We start from the raw sequence: 23,047 nt of genomic DNA, 5'->3' as shown, positions 1-23,047 counted from the left end.
GCCGGAAGCTATTACTTCCCCAAGCAGAGCCCAAACCCTGAACATCTTAGCAAGCTCTTCTGATACACAAGGATGAAATGCCACATTTTGCAGTGGAAGGATCTATTCTGATTTCTACTAAGCTCTTTAAAAAGTATTATTATGAAAGCAACACATGTTCATGCCCATGGTAAAGAATAAAACTGGGAAAATGCAGGAAACTATAAAAATGCCAACCGCAATGCCATATCCCAGAGATACATCCTCCATATATTCTGGCTTACTTTGTGCCCAGAGTTTTACAACATAGAGACATCAATATTTGATTGTCCGCAGAACTGGAATCACACTGGATAAACCACTGTGTGTCCTGATTATTGTTTTCTTCCTAAGCTTATATTTTAAGCATTGTTGTGGGTCATGAAAAATTCTTTAACATCATCATTTTGAATGACTGGGGAATCTGCCATTATGTAGATCTATTAGAATTCCTTTTAACCAACCCCTGTCTTACAGGTAATGATAATGCCACACTTTTATAAGCCGTATTTCAGGGAACATCTTTGTACATAGATCTTTGACTGTAAGTTTCAGAAGACAGAGACTAAATCTATTTTATCTGCTGCTGTATATTTTGTTCCTAATGCATTGTTGGACAAAGTGTAGATGCTCAGTATTTTAATACAGACTGGGTCCTTACTCGATGAACTCTGACTCTTTCTTTAGATGATATTGCTAGTGGGTAGGGTCACGTAATGTCTTTTAAATGGCAACCCTACCAGTATGAAATTCTGAGGTCAGGAGGCTTAGCACAGTTCTAAAGAGAAGGCTGGATAGCAAAGCAGGAATTCCAGACTCTATGATCCACAGTGATAAAACAGAGCTTGCCAAGGGCCGTTTCTGCTTTGAGAATACATTCTGGTTTTGGTAAATCAAACATGGTCTCTGGTTTAATGACCTACAAGCTATATTAAGTAATGGAACTGTGCCTCTGTGTGGCTCACAATTTGATGAAAACATACTCATTTATTAATTGTACATACTTAATAAATGTATCCTCCTCTGCATAATTAAAAATCTCATTATCATTACACAGATGCTGTCTGCCTGGAACAGGTGAAGTTCATCAGTTTAATTCGATCAAATGCCAAATTGCCAAGCGCCCCCTCCATCCTGGATCCTGTGTTGTGTGCTAGAAACAGAGATGCCTAAGACCTACTCTGACATCAGGAAGATCCGTCTGGACAGGAGGACCTGTGGACAGGTATGGCATGCTGGTGCTTCGCATCTAGACATAGTTAATACATATCTGTTGGATGGATGGATGGAGTCTGGTGAAAACAAGATGAGTAAAACAATGTTGAAGGTACAGAGATGAGAGCACAGGGAAAGCTTCTAAGAGGTGGTGACATTAAAATGATGAACGGGAATTTGCCAGAGGAACACAGTGAACTAGCAAAGCCTGTTGGGCTGAGCAGTGTGTGGTTGCAAGGGGAAGATGGACAGACAGGCATGGCAGTAGAAATGGAGGTAGGTTGGAGGTGGTGGGGGGGATGATGGGGAAAGTTGCTTGAGTTAACCTTTGACTGATCATGAATGACTTGTTCAGACAGTTTGGGTTTTCCCAGGAGCAGAGTCTAAGATGAAGATCTGTGTGCATGTCATTTACTTGGGAATCCCAAAGATGGGAATGAAGAAGTCAGATGGGGAAGTGGAGTGGGGTAGAGAGGCCCGGGAGAAGGGGAAGCCAGTCAGATGGTTTACACGGGTGAACAAACAGTTGGACTCGTGCCTCGTGGGGACTTCTGAAGGGCTGTGTGGGAGGCGTTCATGCTCCGGGAACTTACCCCCCAACCCTCTGGCTCATGTGCTGAGGGATGCTCCAGGGGCAGTCACTCCCATAGGCAACCAGCCTGCCCACGCAAGGGCCAAACTCAAACCAGAAAATGACCTCCGTGCGTGCTGGCATGAACCCAGACTGTGCGTCGACCTCCGGGAGGCAGTGTGGGTGGGCGTCTGGGTGCCTGCCACAAAGCCCAGTAGGTAGTGACCCTGATGAGACAGGGAGAACTGTCCTCTTACAATGACTTAGTACCCTTGGCAATTCCTGCCTGGGGGGTTTGCTGCTTTCTGAAGCTCACAAAGAGCTTCCTTGCTTGCTTTTCACATAATGGTCTCCTTGTCTCTGCTTAAATGTCACTCACTCAGTGAAGTTGTCTTTGAAGATGCAATCTGCATCTTTCTTCCTACTTATTCTCAATGATAGCATCTTGATCCTTTCCTTATTATATATATACATATAATGCATATTATATATTTATATGTAATATATACACGCATATAAAATATCCATATATACTTGTACATATGTGCGTATGTAGAAAACATGTATATATGTATATGTATTTGTTATCTGGCTCTGTGACTATCTTCCTTTTGTGCCACTGCCTTCTAGACAGCTAGCATGCTGCCTAGCACATAGTAGATGCTCAGTAAAGTTCTGCTGAGTGATTAAATAGAATCTACCACCTGCCTCACGTACTTCCTGGCAGAGGAAGCCTTGTCTCCACCATGGTCCCTAGCCCCGGGCTTTGGGTGCTGTCATCTCTCCATGCTGTGGGTTTGTGTGGCTGCAGAAGAGCCCTGAGAAGCAGGGAGTAAGAACTGGCCTCTGCCTGGTGCCGGAAGGGGAGTCTAGGTCTTGGCATTGAACTTGTAGCTGCTTCTCATCCTGAGGCTGGGCTCTAGAGAACAGGGCTCCTTTCAGTGCGTTTTCTTGAGGCTTAAAATATTTGCCGTCCTTAATGCATTCCTCACTGGATGTAGCTCCTAATCGCCTAAATCCAGGATTTCAGCATCCCTGGTGTAATTAACTCCCTGGAAGGGTTAGAACTTTCTGTGGGAGGACTCAGAGGGCCCCTGGGAAGTAAGGATTGACAGATAAAATCCATATTTGCTAAATCTGGCCACCCTACTAGGCTTGACCTTCTGTCGGGGTTCTGGGGAAGCGGGGAGTAACGTGGCCATCCCTCCCCCTCGGCGGCTCGGCGCATACCCACCACCTTCCCTGGCCCTACTGCCACCTGGCTGGTCAGGCCAACGTGACCCTGTATGCCATCGGAAAAGACAGCGGGCAGCGAGGTTGCTTCGATGCTCCCAAAATAGGCAAGCAGGCAGGAGCAGGGAGCAGATGGGAAAACCTGGACCTGCTGTCACCGTCCTCACTTCCTGGCCTTACTGTCGTGCTTTAAAACAGACTCTTGGAGAAGGACCCATCGGAGTGTGAATCCACCTCCAGCTCGGCCAGCCGCGTGGCTACGGATAACTGACTTCACTTGAGCAAGCCTTGGTTTCCCAAATCTCGGAATGTGTTGTGACCACAGAATATACCTCATCGGGTCATTGTGAGCATCAGTAAAAGAACGGGTGCAGGGCACTTGACGGCTTGCTTGCGAAAAAGAAAAAAAAAACATTGCCATGCCTAATGTTACATGTCTCTGTAACATATATATTGTATATAAAATTCATAAAACTTGAAAAATTGGAATTTGGCAATGAAAACATCATTTCCAACTTTCTGAAGCCCACAAGAACAATTAAAAATAGCTAAGCGGGTATTAAGTGCCAGGTCCTGCTCTGACTCCCTGGTCTGTGTCTGCTTTTACTAGCAAGTGCCGAGGCGCATACAAGGGCATTATTGTGTTACTGTTATCTCTGGGCCAGAGGGTGGGGGCATGGCGTGGACACATCCCCGGTGCCCTTTACCGTACGCGCTCATCCAGAGGGTGGCTTGGCGCTGGGGAGTGTCCCCTCTCGCTGACTGAGGGGCTGCAGCGGGAGCGTGGTGCCCTCATGCCAGCCTGGCACATGAGGGACGGAGGCTCAGGCAGGTTAAGCGATGGGGTTAAACCATCCCGCCAGTTGCTGAGACGGAGCTGCAAACAGGTGGGTCTGGAACGGAAGACTCTCCACTTCTGTGCCAAGATAAAGAGAAGCTGGCCCGCACCGGTGCGGAGGATGGACGCCGATACTAACGCTCTCCTTGCTCTGTGTTTCCCGGGCCTTCCACGTGCCGGAGCTCCGCACACAGTGACAGTGATGTCTCTTTCCTCCTGAACTTCTGTTCTCTGTAAGCTCTCCATACGCTGCCTCTCAGCCAGGAGCTTGCACTGGCGTCCCTCCAAGGGGGGCCTGTTGAAATGCAGATTGTGGGCCCCATCCCAGTGTCTGACTGGGTGATAAGTCCGCGGTGGGGCCCACCAAGAACTGGCAATCCTAACAGGCTCCCAGGTGACGCTGGTGGTCCAGGGACCACACTTTGGGAACCACTGAATCAGCTCACCAAATGCTCACTTCTACACTTCATGATGAGGAGGAGGAAGCTGAGGTCCCAAGAGTTTAAGTAACTTGCCCCAAAAAAGAGAAATACAGGTTTAGTCTTTTATTTGAGCTTCCCTTCTTGAAGCCGATCCCAGAATAATGTCACCTCTCTGTCCTTGATGGTGCTGGCGAAGCCCGCCACAGGGGCCTGAAGCCCAGGGTCTGCTGACCCAGCTCAGGGCCCTGTCGTGGAGTTAGTCCAATGTTCCAGCTGCCACAGGGATGGGAAAGGGTTATCCGGGCTTGACCCTGTGATGATTCCAGCCCAAAGCACAGAGTCCTGGATACTGCCCCTCTCGAAGTTGGAGAGAACAGTCTGGAACACAGCCATCTCTACGTCACCCAGCTGACACCCTGACCCCTTCAATCTCTTCCCCCTCTGGCAACACGGGAGCTTATGAAAATGTCAACCATGAGTTCAATCTCTGCTCAAAGCTGTCTATGATTCCACGTGGGTTTTAGGGTAAGGACAGGCATAGAATTATCGGCATGGCTGCTATGTGGTCACTTCTCTGCCCATCACTCACTGCCACTTCTTTCTCCTTCTCTCCTGTCCTGGTCAGCTCCTTGCACATGTACAGATTCTGTATCATTGCCCGTCCTGGTCACCTTTCCCTCCTCCACGATGCCTACCCCCCAGTCTCCTCCTCATTGTTAGGGACCAGCTCTCAGTTTCGTTCCTAAGCACAGTCTTCTCTGGGTCAAGCAGGTGCCTGAGTGGCGTGAGGGGTGGACAGTGTTGAATGTCGTGGAGTGGGCCACAGGGTCCAGCTGGGGCACTGGGTACCAGACATGTGGCCAACATCCTGGTGGTATCTGTGAGAATAGACGAGGCTGCTCTGGCTATGCAGCTCCCTCTTTCCCCGCTGAACTGATTTTTCATCTTAATAAGGGCAATAATAGTCTGAAAAGCAACTGTGGCCTTTTGGGTATGTCGCCAGGGAAGTGGATGGGTCCCCAGAGCACCATAAACTCAGCCAAGACTAGTTCATGTGTTTGGAGTTCTTGGCATGTGCCCAATGGCTGGAACTATGGAGCTAGATTTTCCTTAAAGTCTAATCATGTCTTACTTAGTGTTTGAGGAAAGTGATGTTTGAAAGGGGGCTTGTGTGACAATCCTGGTGACCCCCGGGATCACCCCGCGGCCGGCTGTCAGGGAAGACCCACAAAGGGAGCTGAGATGGGCCTTAGCTGCCTGTTGCTCTAGGTTTCAAGCACACAAGTTGACTGTATTGGTTGCTGCCCGCTGGCTAATCAGATAATGATAATACTAACATGATGGTAATAATAATACTAATCCTAGCTGCTGACAGTTGAGTGTTCTGGGTACCAGATAGCATACAAAGCCCATTACATAACGCTCTTCGAAAACACCATATAAAAATGACGAGATAGGTATTATACCCATTTTTTTTTACAGACAAAGAGACAAGGTCCAAGGAAGTTAAAGTACTTGTTCCAAGTCTCTCATCTGGAAACCAGAGAAACTAGGATGAAAGCCAGCTCCGACTCTGGGATCTGGGCCTTTATGTTCCATAACTTCCATGCTGCCCTTTTGGCCCTCTTCTTTTTTTTCCCTTTCCCTTTTTCTTCCTTCACTCCCTCTGTCAATGTCTTTCAGCTGACACCCTGTGTCGGGTCCTGGCTCAGTGCTCAGGATATGGGGGATGAAGAGATCACACCATCCCTGCCTTCACCGACGCGGCAGCTGGTGCTTCCTTTCAACCGGACAGTTGACATCAAGGGCATCTCCCATGAGTGCTCAGTCTACATGACTGTTTGACTAGTTGGGCCTGTCAGCATCTCCCCTCCTTCTGAGGACCCCTCAGTTCCTGGGCCAACCCCAGGTCGTCCTCAGCTCCTGGGGGGATCCCCCCGCCAACAAAACCCATGGAGTAGAATCCATTTCAGCTCACTCTAAGCAGAAGCAGCGCTTCTCCCAGGATTGCCAAACTGTCAGCACCGCCTCATACTTGAAAACGTGGGCTCTGTATTCAGAGGGGCCTGAGTTCACACGCGAGCTCTTTCTTCTTCATGGCTCTGAGACCCGAAACAAGTTACTTAGCCTCTCTGTGTCTCCGTTTCTTTTTCACAGTGGGGATGTGATAATATCTGCCTCGCACGCAGTGGATGGAAATGACTGGGCTCCATCTACTCAGCCCTCATCCCTTTGTGAACAGATACATTTATTCAACTGTGATTGAATGAATGAATCCCATCTCCGAGGCCAAATTTAACCTTTATACTATTGATGATAAAGATGGTTTCTTTGACCCAGTCATGATTTACTCTAAAGGAGTTAAAAGCAACTAGAATAAAGATCAAATGAGGTTTTTGCAGACACAGACATAGCTTGGAAGAAGTGTTCCTAGATATATTTTTCCTTAACCTAAAGCATATTGCTGATGTGAGGACTCCAAGCACTAGCTGCTGCCCTAGAGGTTTCCAGAAGCCGTAAGGCAGGTTGTTGTTCCGTGACATGTCACTGAAGCACCTTGGACATTTAGGAAGGTGAGGGCCTTTTCCTTGGGGTCATCAGAGAACAAGGGGTTAGCCATCCTGGAGTTAGGCTGAAGCCCTTGCTGTTTAAGCTGCCATACCATTTATCCTCATAACTTCAATTATTCATGAAGGATATGACAGAACCACTTTGTTCCCTTTAAATTTTCAGAGGCTTCGTTTCCTAGTGTTGTTGCCCCTGGGGAGCAGGAGGTCCTGCTCTAGTGAAGCCCTCCGTGTCTAGGGTACAATGTGGGGCCGGCAGAAGAAACGAGGGGAGGTGCACACATTTCCGAGGCCACTGCTGTGGGATCGGGAGTTCCCAGCGCTGAATATTTGCACTCGGATTTGATCCTTCCTGCTAATGAACACTGCAGCCTTGGAAGCAACCCTGAGCCCCTTAACCTAGGAAATTATAATCACCTGATTTTACTGGGTGTCTGTCCCGTGCCGAGCACTGCCCCAAGTTCATCAGTACTACCTGAGGCTGGTAGTAGTATCAGCCCATTTTACAGATGGCGAAACTGAGTCTTAGGGTAGTTGTGAAGGTGGGCTTGGGGTCTGACTCTAGAGTTCATGCTTCATCTCTTCACTGCCGTGTGCTGTCCGCTGGGCTCCAACAGGAGGGAGCTGTTACGAGGACAGCGACGAGTCACGTTTTCAATGATTCTACTACACAACTAGTGTTTGTTCAACACAAGTTGGTGTCTGTCTTTGATTCCTTCCGGCCCTGAGGTCTCGTGCACATCATGCTAGTTGGGGTGCTCGGGGATGGATACGGACTAAGGACGGCCGGACCGTGGAGTGGTGGAGAAGGTGGAGAGGGTGACAGATGGGACAGCCACGGGGCCATGAAAAGGCGCCTCCTTCAGTGAGTGATGCACACAGAATGCAGATTTAAACAACTCTGTAAAGACTATTCAGAATGTTGGGCGGCATGAGCAAGATCACTGAGGACTGCTGAAGAGATTGAAATGTACAGGATCACCAGGAATGCTGCTTACGTCCCCCTGGGATTAACTCAGTGACGGGGCTCTCCTTTGCTCAGCAGATCACTCTTCTAGAACATAGGAAAATGGCCTGTGACAGCTTTTTGATTCACAGATGTTTACTGCACTTATTAAATGGCGAGAAACAGGCACAAAAAAAGAGTAAGACCCAGGTGCTGTGATGGAGGAGGCTTACAGGTTGGCGGAAGGGATAAGATGAACAAACCAGGGTGCCTGGGTGGCTCAGTGGGTTAAGCCGCTGCCTTCGGCTCAGGTCATGATCTCAGGGTCTTGGGATCGAGTCCCGCATTGGGCTCTCTGATCAGCAGGGAGCCTGCTTCCTCCTCTCTCTCTCTGCCTGCCTCTCTGTCTACTTGTGATCTCTCTCTGTCAAATAAAGTCTTAAAAAAAAAAAAAAGATGAACAAACCAACATGTAATAATCATAATGATAACAGCTAACACATTGTGTCGGGTCCTATGATAAGTGCTTCCTAAGCATCACCTCATTTAACCTACATAGAAACCCTCTGCAGAGTAAATGTAATGTTAGTGTTCCCATTACATGAAGGAGGGGACTGAGCAGCCTGCCTGAGGAGTTGAGCTTTGGACGTAGACTGTCTGCCTCCAGGGGCCTTGGCTTCGCCGTTACCGCAGGGACAGCAGAGGGAGGAGGAGGACGCAGCCCGGGGACACAGGAGAGCCAGATGCTCTCTGTGGGGGGCAGCGGAAACGCGACGTTAGCTGCTGTAACAGGTGATCCCCGGAATCTCTGGAATTAAGACAACAGGAGTTTCTTTTCTCCCCCTGCTCACATAAAGTCTAAATGGCCATGCGGCAGGGACAGGACATGGCATGAAAAGGCAGTCACTGAAGGTCCTAGCAGTAGGAGGCATAAGCTCCCGGGTCAGCTTTGCCAACTGCCAGGAAACGGGAGGGCAGAGAGCACGGAGGGTCTCACAGGAAGGGCCGGCCTGCAAGTGGTGGGCATCATGTGACCTCTGCCATGTCCCACTGGCTTGAGCTCAGGTGTGTGCCCCAGCTGGACATAGGGCCAGGGCCTGGGGAAGGCGGCTTGAAAATGCTGTCAGTTGCTGGACAGCCAGCTCGGCCACACCCCTGTGGGAGCTGTGGGTCCTTCCGTGTTACTGAGAGAGGAGGGGAAGGTGGCCAGAGGGAAAGACCTACCCTGCCTCTATTTCTCATGGATGCCCTACTCTCCATCTCCACCTCCGCCTCCCCTCTTGTCCGGGGTGCCTGCGTGTCATCCTGAGATCACAGTGCAAAGGCCACTTCCTTGCGAAAGCCTCTCCCGCCACCCCCCGCCCCGCTGCCTGCCTCCTCCCCCGCCTCTACCCCAGGTCATTTCCCTCTTAGAAGCACTATATCGGCTTGGATCTCCCTTTCGCGGCACTTGGCAAAGTTATTCTTGTGATTCTGCAGTTCTTTGCCCACCTTTGATTTATAGGGCTTCTTGCTGGAAGGAGAAAATCTGTTTTTTTTTCTCTGTTGAATGCCTGGTGCCTAATCTGGAACTGGGCGGGCCCTTGGACCTCTGTGCGGAAGGAGCAAATGAACGAAGACTGAATCATAAGATTCAGAAATTTATCCCATGCAGAAGGGCTCCCCATGGCTCCTGGAGCGGCTGGGGCCTTTCATGATCAATGATTATTTTGTTTTCAACAAAATATTCTGCAGATGGTTGTGTCCTTTCTGCTAAAATGGAAGGACTATCCGACAGGTCCAAATCCTCCAGCACACGGAGGACCCCGACTCCCCCCAGGCTCTACCAGTGTAATGTTCACATGATGTATGGTGAGTCCGCCATTCAGAGAGGACCATCTGCGGTGGGGGAGCCTCGGATGCCCCCTCCAAAGACCCCCAGCTCTCCCATCTGTGGTTGCTCCCTCCCAGTGATTTGAGGGGCAGGGGGAAGTGCCCCATCCCTAATGAGTACAACTGAATAATTGAGTAGTAGCCATTTAAGTCTGCCTGAAAGCTGAGCTCTGCTTTCCTTTCCACGATCTGTGGCCCGTCGCAGACTGTGCCTCTCTGTTCAGATGACATGATGCAAAGGTAAAAGGATGCCCAAATGTCCGATGCATCAAATGTCCGACTCAGACACAACGGACCGCGAGTGACAGCAATGCCACCCTGCAGTAACCAAGCACATCCCAGCCAAGACAGTCCGGGCCCTACCAGCTTGTTAAACGGGACGGGCAGCAAATTCCTGGTGGCAAGGCCCTGACCTGAGCCCCACTCACTTTCCCTTTACGAGACTCTAGGCCCATTTTTGACCAGATTCTGAAAATACAATCAGGGGCATTACCTTCTCAGGCCGTCTGGTTCTGCTCTTGTCAGGGGGAAAGTGTGTTCAAAGATGTGACAGAGCAGTGTAGACCCCGGGGCAATTCCACTGGGAAAGTAATCTACTCGGGATGGAATGTCTCCTACACAGTGGTCCCTCCCTTATCCGTGGTTTTTCTTTCCGTGGTTTCAACTGCCTGTGGTCAACCCAGGTCCAGAAGCGGACGGTCGGAAAGGTCAGCAGTAGCCTGGTGCTACATCCCCGAGCCTGCATCATTCACCTCATTCCTAGTCATCCTGAGGCATCTTACCATCTCACATCAACACAGGAAGGGTGCCTACAGTACAATGAGGTATTTTAAGAGATCACCGTCCTATAACTTCATTACGATACACTGTTGCAGTTATTCTGTTTCTCGCTGTGTTGTTCATCTGTCACTATGCCTCACTGATAAATTAAACTTTATCCTAGGTGTGGACAGACAGGAAAAAACATGGTACATAGGCTTTAGTGTATCTACAGTTCCAGGCATCCACGGGGTGGGGGTGGGGAGTTTTGGAACAAAGCCCCCTTGGATAAGAAGGGACTGTGGTGCTGTCTTAGTGTCCTTCAGAATTATAGCTGAGGTTGGGATTCCTTACATTCTGTCTGCAAACTCCCCAGCCTTGGATAACAACCAGGCAGCAGTCTTGGTGCCATTAGAACTGCAAACTTCATATTAACTTGAGTTAGGAAACTTTATGCTAATTAGGTGGGGATTTTTTTGTTTGTTTGTTTTTTTGAGTGGGAGAGAACGTGGGGGCAGGCAGAGGGAGAGAGAAAATCTTAAGCAGACTCTATGCCCAGTGCAAAGCCTGACATGGAGCTTGATCTCATGTCCCTGAGCTCATGACCTGAGCCAAAATCAAGAGCTGAAGACTTAAGCCACTGCACCACCTCGGTGCTACTATCCTAATTAGGTCTAATCTGTTATCGTATCAGCCCCAAAGGAGAAAACGTGCCCCTGGACCACAGCTCCTGGCTCTACAACACTGGGTAGAGGTCAAACAAATGCATAAATGAAGGAATGAATGATGTGGGTTTTCCCAACATTCCGGGTTGTTAAATGGAGAGAATAGGTTTTGGAATTAGCCAGAGTTGGGTGTGAATCCTAGTTCTGCTGCCTGCTACTTGTATCTTTTTCAGGCCCCTGTGGGCCCTCTGCAGTGAGAAGGGAGGTGGCCCAGGGAATGTGGCTGCACTCATTTCCCCTTGCGGCTGTCGTGAGAGCTTCCCACGTATCACCATGAACAGTGGCTCCAAAAACAAAGCAAAAGAAAACAGTTGTATTTTGTCCTGGAGATCACAGGTCCAAAATGGATTTCACTAAGCTAAAATTAGAGCGTTAGTGGGGCTGTGTCCCTTAAGGAAGCTCCAGGAGGACAGCCCATTTTCCCATCTTTCCCAGTATCTGCACACCGCCCGCATGCCTTGGCTTGTGGTCTCTTCCCCTATCAGCAAAGCCAGCAGTGCAAAATCTTTAAATCTCTTTCTGATTCTTCTACCTTCCTTTTCCATCTTTAAAGACCCTTGCGATGACCTTGGGCACCCCTGGATCTTCCAGGCTAATCTTTCCATCTGGAGGTCTTTATCTTAATCACATCTGCAAAATTGTTTTGCCATGCAAGAGAAATGACTCACTGGAGCCAGGGATGAGGACGTGGGTGTCAGTGGGAGGTCATAATCCTGCTACCACGGCAATCACAGGCCAGAGGCTGGACTTACCAGATTTGTTCAACAGTGATGGGAAGCGCCTCTGTTCTTCCTAGGTGACCCCACATAGTGCCTAAAAAAGTACTCCCTAGGGAGCCCCGCCCCCCACCATGACAGCCATGTATGCTTGTTCCTTGGGAGGAATCTAGCTCTGGGGGTGACTCACTGCTCTTTCCACTGTGGGGCAATGTAATGGTCTGGGCTCTCCCTAGGACTCCTTGGTTTTTGTAAGATAGCATCAGCTCCACCCAGCTTGGTTCAGTATTCACATATGTGGATGTGCAGTTGGCCAAAAGTCCTCTAATGGCCACCTTGAACTCAGTGCTGCACACCACCAGTCAGATCTTGGTTGGGAGAAGCACCATTCAAGGAGACCCACTCACTTGAGAGCTGGGCCATCCAATGACACCTTTAAACTCTCCATAGGTTAAAACAGACCACATCCCTTTGGCCCTGGGTATCTGCTTTCACTAAATGTTGCTTTACTTTGGAGCTATTAGCTGACATTCAGGGCACACCTTAAGAACAAGTATCACGGAAATAGTTGCATTTATTTTAACAGCCTTGTGGAGGATGGTTTACTGCATGTCCACATACATTTCCTATGAGAAACCACAGAGAGCTACTTCCAGTCTCTGAACACAGGACTAGCTATGGTTCCCCCACTAATTGGTTTGTTTCCCTCAAATGAACACTAGCTCGTGTGGCTGGTTAGGAAGGAAGGATCTGCAGCAAAGATTTAGGATGTCAGAGTCCACATTATGGGCACCTACTTGTCTTCCAATCTCATGGCTTCTTTCCCGTTTGCCTAATCTGTCTGACATTTTGGATCTTACTGTTTTAGTGTCCAAAAGCTCAGAATAAGGCATGCTAAAAACTTTTGTTATCCCCCAAGAGTGAGACACATGCCCCTCTTGGTTCCAGGAACAAACTCAAAATGAAAAAAAGATAAACATACAAAAGGAAACCTTATCAGTGCCAATGTTTTAAACACTGGTCCCCAGCAGAACCAGGTACAGCACCACTGTAGAGACTGGAGTTTGTGTCGACAACACGAAAACAAGTCTCCGGCACTTGGTATGCTGAGCACACAAAGACCATAAATGCCAGCATTCTAAATGGCTTGCTTGCTGCTAGTAGATTCACTGGCACTGAAATCCATTTCTTTTCTAAGGATGTTTAGCTTTTATTATATCCTTACTCATGGTCAGAAGACATCAGCACATTTGCTAACGCGATGGAATATATTCCTCATAAGGCATTCCTAAAGTTTCATGTCTTTGCCTTCACATTTTCGTGTGTGAGTTGGCCTTCTTGGAAAGGAAAACAGAAACATCCTTTATACCGGGTAGGGTTTCGATAGCCATAGAAAGCCAAGATAAGAAAAAAATGAATGTTGGCAGAACCTCCAGTGAAAACATCTTTGAGATAGACCCAACCATATGAGTTCATTTCTGAGCTCATCAAACCATGGAACCACCAATACAGAGAGCAAACCCTATTAAAGGCTGTATTAGGAGCTTCTCTTTTTAATCTCTAACCCTCAGAATCCAGAACATAGTGTGTATTCAGTAAGTACATGTTGGATGAACAAATCATATCTCTCATGTTCAGAAAGACTGAAGTTCTATGCAGACCCCAGTAGACTGTGATGGGAACACAGTCCATGCTGTGTGGCAGGTGTGCAGTAGGGACTGACTGACTGGCACTGAGATGTATCAAAACCACAGAAGAAATTTCTGTCACCCCTGGACTGCGAGGCAGCAATTTTGTATTTCTGTTATTTCTCCTCTCCCCTTATCAAAGACATGCCTGATGGGTGATACTAGCATGTTCTACCACTCTTCCAGGTATTTTAGGTTTACGTGTCATTCCCAATGTGCTAATACAACCTCCACTCACCTCTCCCACTCAAGAAAAGCTATCAGAACACAAATGAATAGGGACGTCATGACGATGGGAACAACCTAGAATCCATGGTTTATCGAGAATCCATTTATCAAAGAATCCATTTATTGAAGAAGTAAGTCATCCACCATTTTGGTGCTACAGATAATATTAGTAGTGCATGACTAATGAGGCATCGCATAATGATCAGCGTAACAGTCCATTGTGAGACCAATACTGAAACGATCTCCGAGACCCACTGAGTCCTCACATGCCATCTTGGAGACCTCTCAGACTCCAGATGCTCATCCTACCCCCAACACAGTCATCTGTATGAGCTCTGCCACGCACGTGAGCTTCATCCAGAACCACAGAGATCACAGCCACTAACGGACCTAGCTCACATAGGAATCTCATTGCCAGCTGGCTCTCAGTCCACTCTCACCATTATGATTTTGAGGAAGAGGAGGCACAACCAACCGACTTACCACGCCGCCGCCAGCCGAGTGCACAAGCACAGACATCCCTTCTCGAAGGTTGGCAACTTCAAACAGCATCATGTAGGCTGTGACGAAGTTCATGGGGAATGCGGCAGCCTCCGAGAAGCTCATGTCATCTGGGATTTTGTAGACAAATTCCACTGGCGTGCAGACCACCTCTGCCCAGGCATTGTAATTGACAAATGCCATGACACGGTCCCCGATCTGGGAATGGGGAGGCACAAGGTTAATGGAAGCTTCTTACTCTTTTTTGAAAGATTTCTCAAATCCTCCTTTTTTTTTTTTTTTAAGATTTTATGTATTTGATGCAGAGAGGGAGAGAGAGAGAGAGAGAGCACAAGCTGAGGGAGTGGGAGAGGGAGAAATAGGCTACCCGCTGAGCAGGGAGCCTGATGTGGGGCTCGATCCCAGGACCCAGGGCTCATGATCTCACCCAAAAGCAGATGCTTAACCAACTAAGCCACCCAGGCATCCCAAGACTTCTAAAATCCCTTTAAGAACCTAATGGAAACTATAGGTTCCTTCCCAGAAAAAAACAAAAACAAAAACAAAAGAAAACAACCAAACCCTCAAATACACTCACCCTCACTTGCCTCCCAATTCCAAGGCATTTGTGGATGCTCTGAAGGCCATCTATGAAAACTTCCTGGAGGCCATGGAAGTCAGGTTCTCTACCCTCTTTCCCAAGCATATATGTACAATGTCATCACATCACGCACTAGCACGTTAGTGTCGGAAGCTCATTTTACCAGCTCAGCCTTGCATCTCATCTCTGTTTTGGAGTCGAGGAGAACTAAGCCATAAGGAAATGTAAACAGGCAGAACTGAGAGTAAAATCTACTCTCATTTGTTTTCTGCCACTCCATAGGGATTCTCTGCCAGGCTAGTTTATTGGGGCATTTGCATCAAAGGTTAGCACCGGATTACAGATCACAGTAGACGTAAGATGGGGTACATCAGAGGCGTGTATAAATGTAAGTGCAGGAGACTGAACGAGAACAACCAGACTTACTTAGAGAAAAACAGGAGGGTGCCATGGGGTGTGACAAGCAACTAGCCCTTTTTTGGACACATATTATACATTAGGCATTGTCCTAAGGGCATCGCATGTTTTAACTCATCTCATCTTTACAAAACCCCTATGAAGGCATGGCTGAGTACTGTGTTCTTTTTATCAGTTGTTTACATAGCCAGACATCATGGGAAAAAAAAAACAAAAAACATTCTTTAAAGTGGTTATGATGGATTGCTAAGTTTTTTCATAGCATATCGTCATTAAAGGGAAATAGTAGCAGCTTGTAGGAGCTGTGGAGCGCTGGTGAAGTTGAACCACTCTGCCCTTTGATGTTAGTTGCTTGGACTGTGACTTTCAAACACAATATTCAAATCGCTGTGGTCAGAGTGAAGTTTCAGTAAATGAATGGCTTTCATATACGTGTGCTTTAGTTTTATCTATTTATAATGGAGTCTCCTGTTTTCTCTATAGCTTAACATTTCTCTTCCTTCCCTTCTTTCCCGACTCAACAAATGACAACAGAAGCCTCCTATGAGATGGGTCCCTAAGAGCTCACATTACAGATGAATGGTTATAGATTTTACAGATATTGAAATGGAGGCCAAGAGAGATGAAGGCACATGCCCAAGGTCATGTAGCTAGGGAGTAGCTGAGACAGGATTTGAGTCTCGCAAGGCTGACTCCAGATACAAATGATTAATCCATCACACCCGGGGTAAGCGCTACAAAGAGGACAGAGTTCTCTAAGGGTGCACTCCAGGTGGACCATCCGCCGCTGGGAATATTAGTGTAACTCTTTACGTTTCTTCCATGTATTAGGAAGGGGTCCTTAGGGAAAGTAAGTAACATAATATACATATAGCATACTTGGCAGTGATGCATGCAAGGTGAAGCAAGAACAGTCAGTGTTACTGATTTCTGTAACAGACTGGTTTCTGGTCTCATGGAACTCACAGGTCAATGATCACACACTACACACAGACAAAGCAGAAGGCACCGCTGTCTGATGAAGGAACCGATGTAAAGGAGAGGCTGTCCCAGTAGCAGTGAGTGTCCCAATCCCTAGAGGGGTTGAAGACCAGCGGCTGAATATTGGGTATTAGCATCTTAAATGTCCAGTCTGGTCCCGGCTTGGATCGGAGGATAGCCAAGTTCTAACACTGGCATCCTCTTCTGCACAGCATCATGCAAACCCAAAGACACATAGTACTGTGGGGTAGCTGATGGCCCCAGTGTCAGCACAGAGGGCAGTGAAGAGTAGTTCAGCCACCTCGACAGTGACGGTCACAGCCATCCCAGAAGGGCTGACTGCTCTAGGGCTCTCCTTCAACTTTGCAACATCACTTCCTTATAAAGATGCCAAGACTGGTTTAGCCATCACATCAGATCTAGTCTGAGTCCAGACGTAGGCAGCCTTTTTTTTTTTTTTTTTTTTAATATCCAATTCACCTCCTTGTTTGATTTTACTAATAAAAAGAAATCGGTACTGGGTGACGGAGCTCCAGTTTTTCCTTTATGGCTGTGCCTCTGGAGACAAATTCGCGAGCCTCCCCTGCAATGCATCAGACCAAGAGAGCTAGTCACTGTGCTGCCCTGTGATAGTCCATCTCCGACGTCGTGGTTGAAAATCTCAAGTCAAAATTTTAGGTGGAATATTAGTATCGGTTTTCCCCTAAGTTGCACCCAGACTGGAAACCTACAGGTGGCTTCCGTCATTTGCTTGTGCAGCTGAAAGTCACTGGAGGGGACTGGGGGTGAAGGAGAGGACTGACAGGAAGTAAGCCAGGCCCAAGCAGCGGAAGAGAGATCATATATAAAGGAAAAATATATAATCAAGCACCATATGACCTCCTTCGAAACCGAGGCCAATGAGATCACTGTCTACTGTTATATTCTAAAATAATGGAGTATTTGTGCAAGGCTCAGGATTAATAGCATGAGGAGTGTGATCTGCTCCTTTGGGACTAGGTGGAGGAGTGAAGAACAGATACTGTTCCTCATACGCAGCACTTTTGGGGAGAGATGGCGCTGCCTCTGGGTCTGCTGCTAACCTGGGGACAGAAAATGCAAAGTCATATGAAAGGAAGGTGGAAGTGCGTGACGTCTTTCTTAACACTTTTCTGCTGTATTATCTGGAAACCAGTGACAAAACGACTGATGTGTGGGATGAGAATTTTCAGACATTCATCCCAGAGACTTTGGAACATATTGATATTTTCAGAGTGTATTGAGGCTCAGATGCACTGGGCCTGAGCCGCAGGCTCTAATTCAAGGCCAAGGGCATTTTGGCATTGCCTTTATAGGATTTTCCTTTCTGCATTTAGCTCTGCAGCATTTGCAGGTTGGGAACAGGCGTGAAGATCTGGTGACTTGAATCCATGTCCCGTTACCTCTCTGGCCTCATCGGAAACACCTGTACCCTTCTGAACTTCATCTCCAAGGGGATAATAGCAGTCCTTACCTCTCAGCATTGTGGTGAGGCTGAAGAAGGGTGACGTGCCCATGTTTCTGGTTATGGTGGACTCTCAAATGTTAGCTCTGTTCATTTCTCCCTGGGGAAGCACTTAAGTTATGAGCGAGAGCTCTTGGACCTGATTGGCATTGGTTTTTCTCACTCCAAACTGCTGCAATTTTGTGCAATTGATTTGCCCACAGTTTTTCAGTTTTTAGAGACCGGATTCTATTTGATTTGCATTACAGTGGTAGGAAGGGTCATATTTCTTTTCATCGATAAGAAATTTTTTATTATGGAGAATTTCAAACACGTACAAAATAGAAAAATATAATAACGCTCTTTATCCACTGCCCTGTTCCCAAAGCCATCAACCCCTGGCCAGTTCTGTTTCATTCGCAAGTATCTCTACCCTGGGCCTTTAAAAATCATCATTCAAAAATGTCACTTTCCCAAAAGAATCATTAATAAGGGGCGCCTGGGTGGTTCAGTCAGTTAAGCATCTGCCTTTGGGATCGAGCTCCACAATGGGCTCCCTGCTTAGCGGAAAGCCTGCTTCTCCTTCTCCCTCTGCCTGCCACTCTGCCTACTTGTGATCTCTCTCTCTCTCTCTCTCTCTCTGTCAAATAAAGAAATAAGATCTTAAAAAAGGGGGGGGGAATCATTTATAAGCGATTACTTAAATGCATCAGTTAAGTAGATGCTGAAAGGAACCAGATTATGAAATACAGAGGATGTTTCTGCCCAACTTCTATGTTTTGAAGTTGGTTTTTGAACCTGAGGCAGTGGGAAAATGGAAGCCATGGAGAGGGTGAGGGGTTATGCAAGCCTAGTTAATCCAAAGCCAGATATTCTTGTCAACAGCTGTATTGCATGAATTAAGGGAAAGACAAATTTTTCCCTGGCTACCTCACCAGGCTGTCCCCAGGAGCAACCAAGACAGTACACGAGAAAGGCATGAGGCATGCGGAAAATCCTATCATTTATAAACATGTTAATAAAACCTACCAGTGAGATACAATAATAACACACACCATAGATTCTCTCAGACTTTTTTTTCATCATCTTTTATATGTCAACAGATTCCAAACGGATATGACTTTCTTCCATCATTAGTCAGCACATTACCTCATATCCTGTCACGCTGTCCCCTAGAGCTTCCACAATCCCAGAACACTCAAATCCTGGCACCAGGGGGGTCTTGGGAGGGTTGTCGATGTTCCCCTGTCGCACCATCAAGTCAATGAAGTTTAAACCACTGTGAATGGCAAATGTAGAAAGAGAGACATTCAGAATGGAATCCAAGAGAATACACTTGGCTTGACGTTTCTTCCGTCCCCTTCCCCCACTCCTCTCTCTTTTCTTTTTATTTATTTATTTTTTTTATTTCTTGAAAAATATGCCTAATAGTAAGTCATTTGACTGGAAGTCACAAATAAAGCAAAAACAATTATCTCTACAGACAAGGGATGCTTTCCTGGCAGTTGGAATAGCCGTTGTGGATGTTGCCCTGCGATGTACAAGACAGCCCCTTTGTGCGCTCGCAGAGCCTGCTTGCTCCTACTCTAACAACACGTGTTGGCTAACCTGGACATTAGCCGTGCTAGCATTTCCTCGTGGGGAAAGAATATACTGGGAAGGAGTTCTAAGAAGACACATGGAAAGCAGCCAGACACCATGGCCATCAGCCAGTCCGCAAGAAGAGAGAGAGAAAAAGGACAGATTCAAAAGGTCTCAAACCAACCTCACATATCAGTCAGCGCACAAACTCACACCAGCACTGTGCCATCCATGGCGCCCATAATGGCAAGTAGCCACCTTCAAGGGACTACATTACATCCAACTGGGGGACTGTAACTGGACATGAAATCAAACAGATTGATACTGGAGGGTTTGTTTCACAAATCTTAGTTCTCTCTGGATGAGAAAAGGGACCAGGTCTTTTCTATTAACATACTACTTTTGAAATACATTAGTTATCATTAAAATATATTAAGCAAAAAAATAAAATAAAATAAAATAAGATAAAATATATTAAGCCATCCCCTTGGAAAATCATATACTCAATTTTAATAATATCAGTGTTCCAAACTGTTGTTTTCTTTTTAAGAGCTAGTCTTAGAAACTGCGTTGAACACTCATTTACTAATCAAATTAGAAAACACATTTTTTTTCACCAGATACTCTAATGAGTATATAGAGTTAGTTACTAACTGTTTTCATAAGCCACCATTCTAAGAAAGACTCGGGTTATAGGGAACAGGCGTAAAAACTCCTCGGTCTGGCCCAGGGTCCTTCTTTTCCAAGCAAGATGACTCGAACCACTTTTGAAACACAGCTTGCCCATTCCTTCCTCAGCTGCCTTGGAGCCAAGGAAACATCAAATTCTACCTAGATCTCCTGGTCATCACTGTCCCCGACAGAGAGTGGGTAACGATGAGGAGGATGACTTCCTTGAAAGGTGGGTTCAAGAGCGGCCACCTTCTCAAAGTTTTCCTGGCCACATATCAGGCTGCCCCAGCCTGAATTTTTCCTGCCCCAGCTGAAGTATCGCTAATGTGTGTCCTCCTCAAAGGCAGCCGCCTGCCTCGTGTCCCTCTGTTTCCTGAGCACCTGGCATGTACCAGACCCACAGCGGCATAACAGGTACCAAGCAGCACCTGCCAGGTGAAGGAGGGTACTCATGAGTACTCAAACAGAGGTGTCGCCGGTGTGAGTGGCCTTTCAAAAAGGAGCAAAGGGATGCTTGGAGGAATGGACACATTTCCGAGATGCGCATGTAGACTTCCAGAGATCCTACGCTTTGATGGTTAACAGTTCGTAGGGTCATTGATCAACCAAACTGTTCTCCAGTAGCACGGTCAGGTTAAGAGCCTGGAGCGGCCTGGGCACCAATCCCAGTTCTACCACTTTCGCCTGTGTCACCTCGGACCAGTTCCTTAGCCTCTGCAAGCCTCCGTTTCCTGATCGGTGAAGTGGAGGCTATGGTCATACCTGTCTCACAGGGGTGCTGGGAAAATGAGTGGCAGGTAAACACCTAAGCAAGATGCCGGGTACATAGTAAGTATCCAATGAACGCTAGCATTCAGATGTGTATCTTCTCTTGAGAAGGCGGAAGTACATGCTACGTTTTAGGAAGACTCCCACTGAACAAGAGTTAAAAACAGTTTCAGAACTGCGATAGGAAAACTTGGCTATACCCATAAGCTTCACTTGTGTGAAACAACCCATCTTCCAACCCAACCAAAGAAAGCAAGCATCACAGCCTAACAATAAAAGGAATTTCTATGTCCCACATCAAGCACTCCATCCCGATTCCTGCATATTTTAGTTCAGTGTTTTCCATTGTGTGAAAACCTGTGATTTCCCAAGACCCTGATGGAGCAATGCCAGAAGAAATTACCTGACGGTCCTGTAAACCTGCTAGCCCCCCCGGAGAAGGTCGCATCCTAGACACTTGTTTTGCTGTTCAGTCGGGCCACCTTGGACTCCCATCCAGCATGACATGGGCACACTGTAAGCTGAGAGCCAGCTGTGCAAATCCAGCAAGAAAGGCCAAGTAAGACCGACTTTAGAAAAGCCCATAACATCCCATTTCCACAGTGAGGCAAGAAGCGATTCTGCTGGGGTTGTGGAGAATGCCGCCTGTCGTCAGGAAAGAAACAGGAAGTGGGTATATTCCAGGGGACAGGGGATGGGCCAGTGTTCATGCCCACACAAAGAGTGGTGAACATTTATTAATGGAGAACCTTTACATGCTGTACCGGACCTAGTGCAAGGTGCCCGTCCACACACCTGCTCCTGAGATGGATACAGCGAGCCTTTACTGAGGGTTCAGTTTGTGGCAAGAACTGTGCTAAGTAGTTTACTTTCATAATTTAAGACTCAACGATAGTCCTACGAGGTATGAACTATCACACCCATTATTCAGATGAGAAAACAGAGACTGAGCACGATGAAGTAACTTGCTGATGGTCTCACCTTTCGAAACGGTCAAAGTCAGGATCTGAATGCAAGCGAAGTCTAGAACTTGAACACTTACATACAGCATCTCCTCATGGGAACCTCACCCATGGCCCTGGCTGAAGTGACGTGTCCTAGGGGCCATGTTTATCACTTCTCTCTTGACAGCGGATTGTACCAGTGGGGGGCCCAAGGTTGGAGGAGTGGCCATGCCTAACCTAAGCAGGAATCCATTGCTTCTTACCAGTGTTCCCTCCAAAACTCGGAATTAGGAAACACATATCAATAAAAACTTTTCATCAGGAAGGACATCAAAAGATAGAACTGAGCTAGAGGGCCCCACTGACCTGCGCTCTGGGAAGGCAAAAGTGAAAAAGCCAGTATGTAGGAAATTAAAGGAAAAAGACTCAGAAGAGCAATAGAAGCAACCTAACAGGCTGACCAAGGGTGGGCTTCCCAGATTTCGGTGCCAGGTTGCCAAGAGTGAGAAGGTCCAGTCTCCATACGTGGGCTGGCCCAGGCCCAGTGTGCCTCCTGCCCTCTGATTCACGAATTCTTTTGCTACTCCACACCTGTCTTTAGAACAGAACCTCTTTGTTTGGGTTACGTGTGTGGTCCCTGTCTGACGAAGCCAAAAGACACAAACAAAGTAAAACAAATACTATAATCAATAACCCTAAATCATCCACTGGACAGACATTTTTTACCTCATTTTTAAAAAATATTTTACTTATTTATTTGACAGAGAGATTCACAAGTAGGCAGAGAGGCAGGCAGAGAGAGAGGCGGGGAAAGTAGGCTCCCTGAGGAACAGAGAGCCCGATGCAGGGCTTGATCCTAGGACTCTGAGATCATGACCTGAGCCGAAAGCAGAGGTTTAACCCACTGGGGCACCCAGGCACCCTGACCTCATTTTTAAAAAAAACAAAACCAGTAACACTGTGCAGAGATATTAAGTTTATTGGCCCAAGGCCACACAGACAGTGAAGAGCGAAGCCATGGACTTAGGTGGGGGCTGACACTTTTCTTCTGCTGAACTATACATATTCTTAATTATAGTTTCCAGTATTCTCTAAGATAACCTGATTTTCACTGAGACATTGTTTGGGGATGGCAAGGACTATTTTCATGACCCAGGCTCACATAGAGGGTAATCTACAGATGTCTCTCTTACCTAATATTTATATGGTTCTTAAACATTTAAAATTGTTGCAAAAATAAAATAAAATAGTGCTGGAAAGTGCTTAATAAAATGTTCTGCTAGGTAATCTTACTTTTCTCAAAGATTAGTATAATTTTTTTTTTTAAGATTTTATTTATTCAT

General features: G+C 47.0%; 1 protein-coding gene and 1 non-coding gene across 2 annotated transcripts in view; one reads left to right on the top strand and one right to left on the bottom strand.

The window, feature by feature from the left end:
- The window catches only part of VAT1L (vesicle amine transport 1 like), a 133,553-nt gene that overhangs the window by 91,839 nt on the left and 18,667 nt on the right, over positions 1 to 23,047 (bottom strand). Inside the window, exons 2-3 of the mRNA XM_059382098.1 lie at positions 18,889 to 19,018; positions 14,282 to 14,497 (exon numbers count right to left, since the gene is read on the bottom strand). Of these exons, the coding sequence (XP_059238081.1) occupies positions 14,282 to 14,497; positions 18,889 to 19,018 (346 nt within the window). The remainder of the gene's footprint in view (positions 1 to 14,281; positions 14,498 to 18,888; positions 19,019 to 23,047) is intronic.
- LOC132006236 (small nucleolar RNA SNORA15) lies at positions 15,441 to 15,586 on the top strand. Its single transcript, XR_009401019.1, has one exon. It is a non-coding gene; the product is annotated as a small nucleolar RNA SNORA15 (small nucleolar RNA).

Source organism: Mustela nigripes, chromosome 17 (assembly GCF_022355385.1).
Source record: "Mustela nigripes isolate SB6536 chromosome 17, MUSNIG.SB6536, whole genome shotgun sequence".
NCBI lineage: Eukaryota > Metazoa > Chordata > Mammalia > Carnivora > Mustelidae > Mustela > Mustela nigripes.
This window is presented reverse-complemented; position numbering and strand designations above follow the sequence as displayed.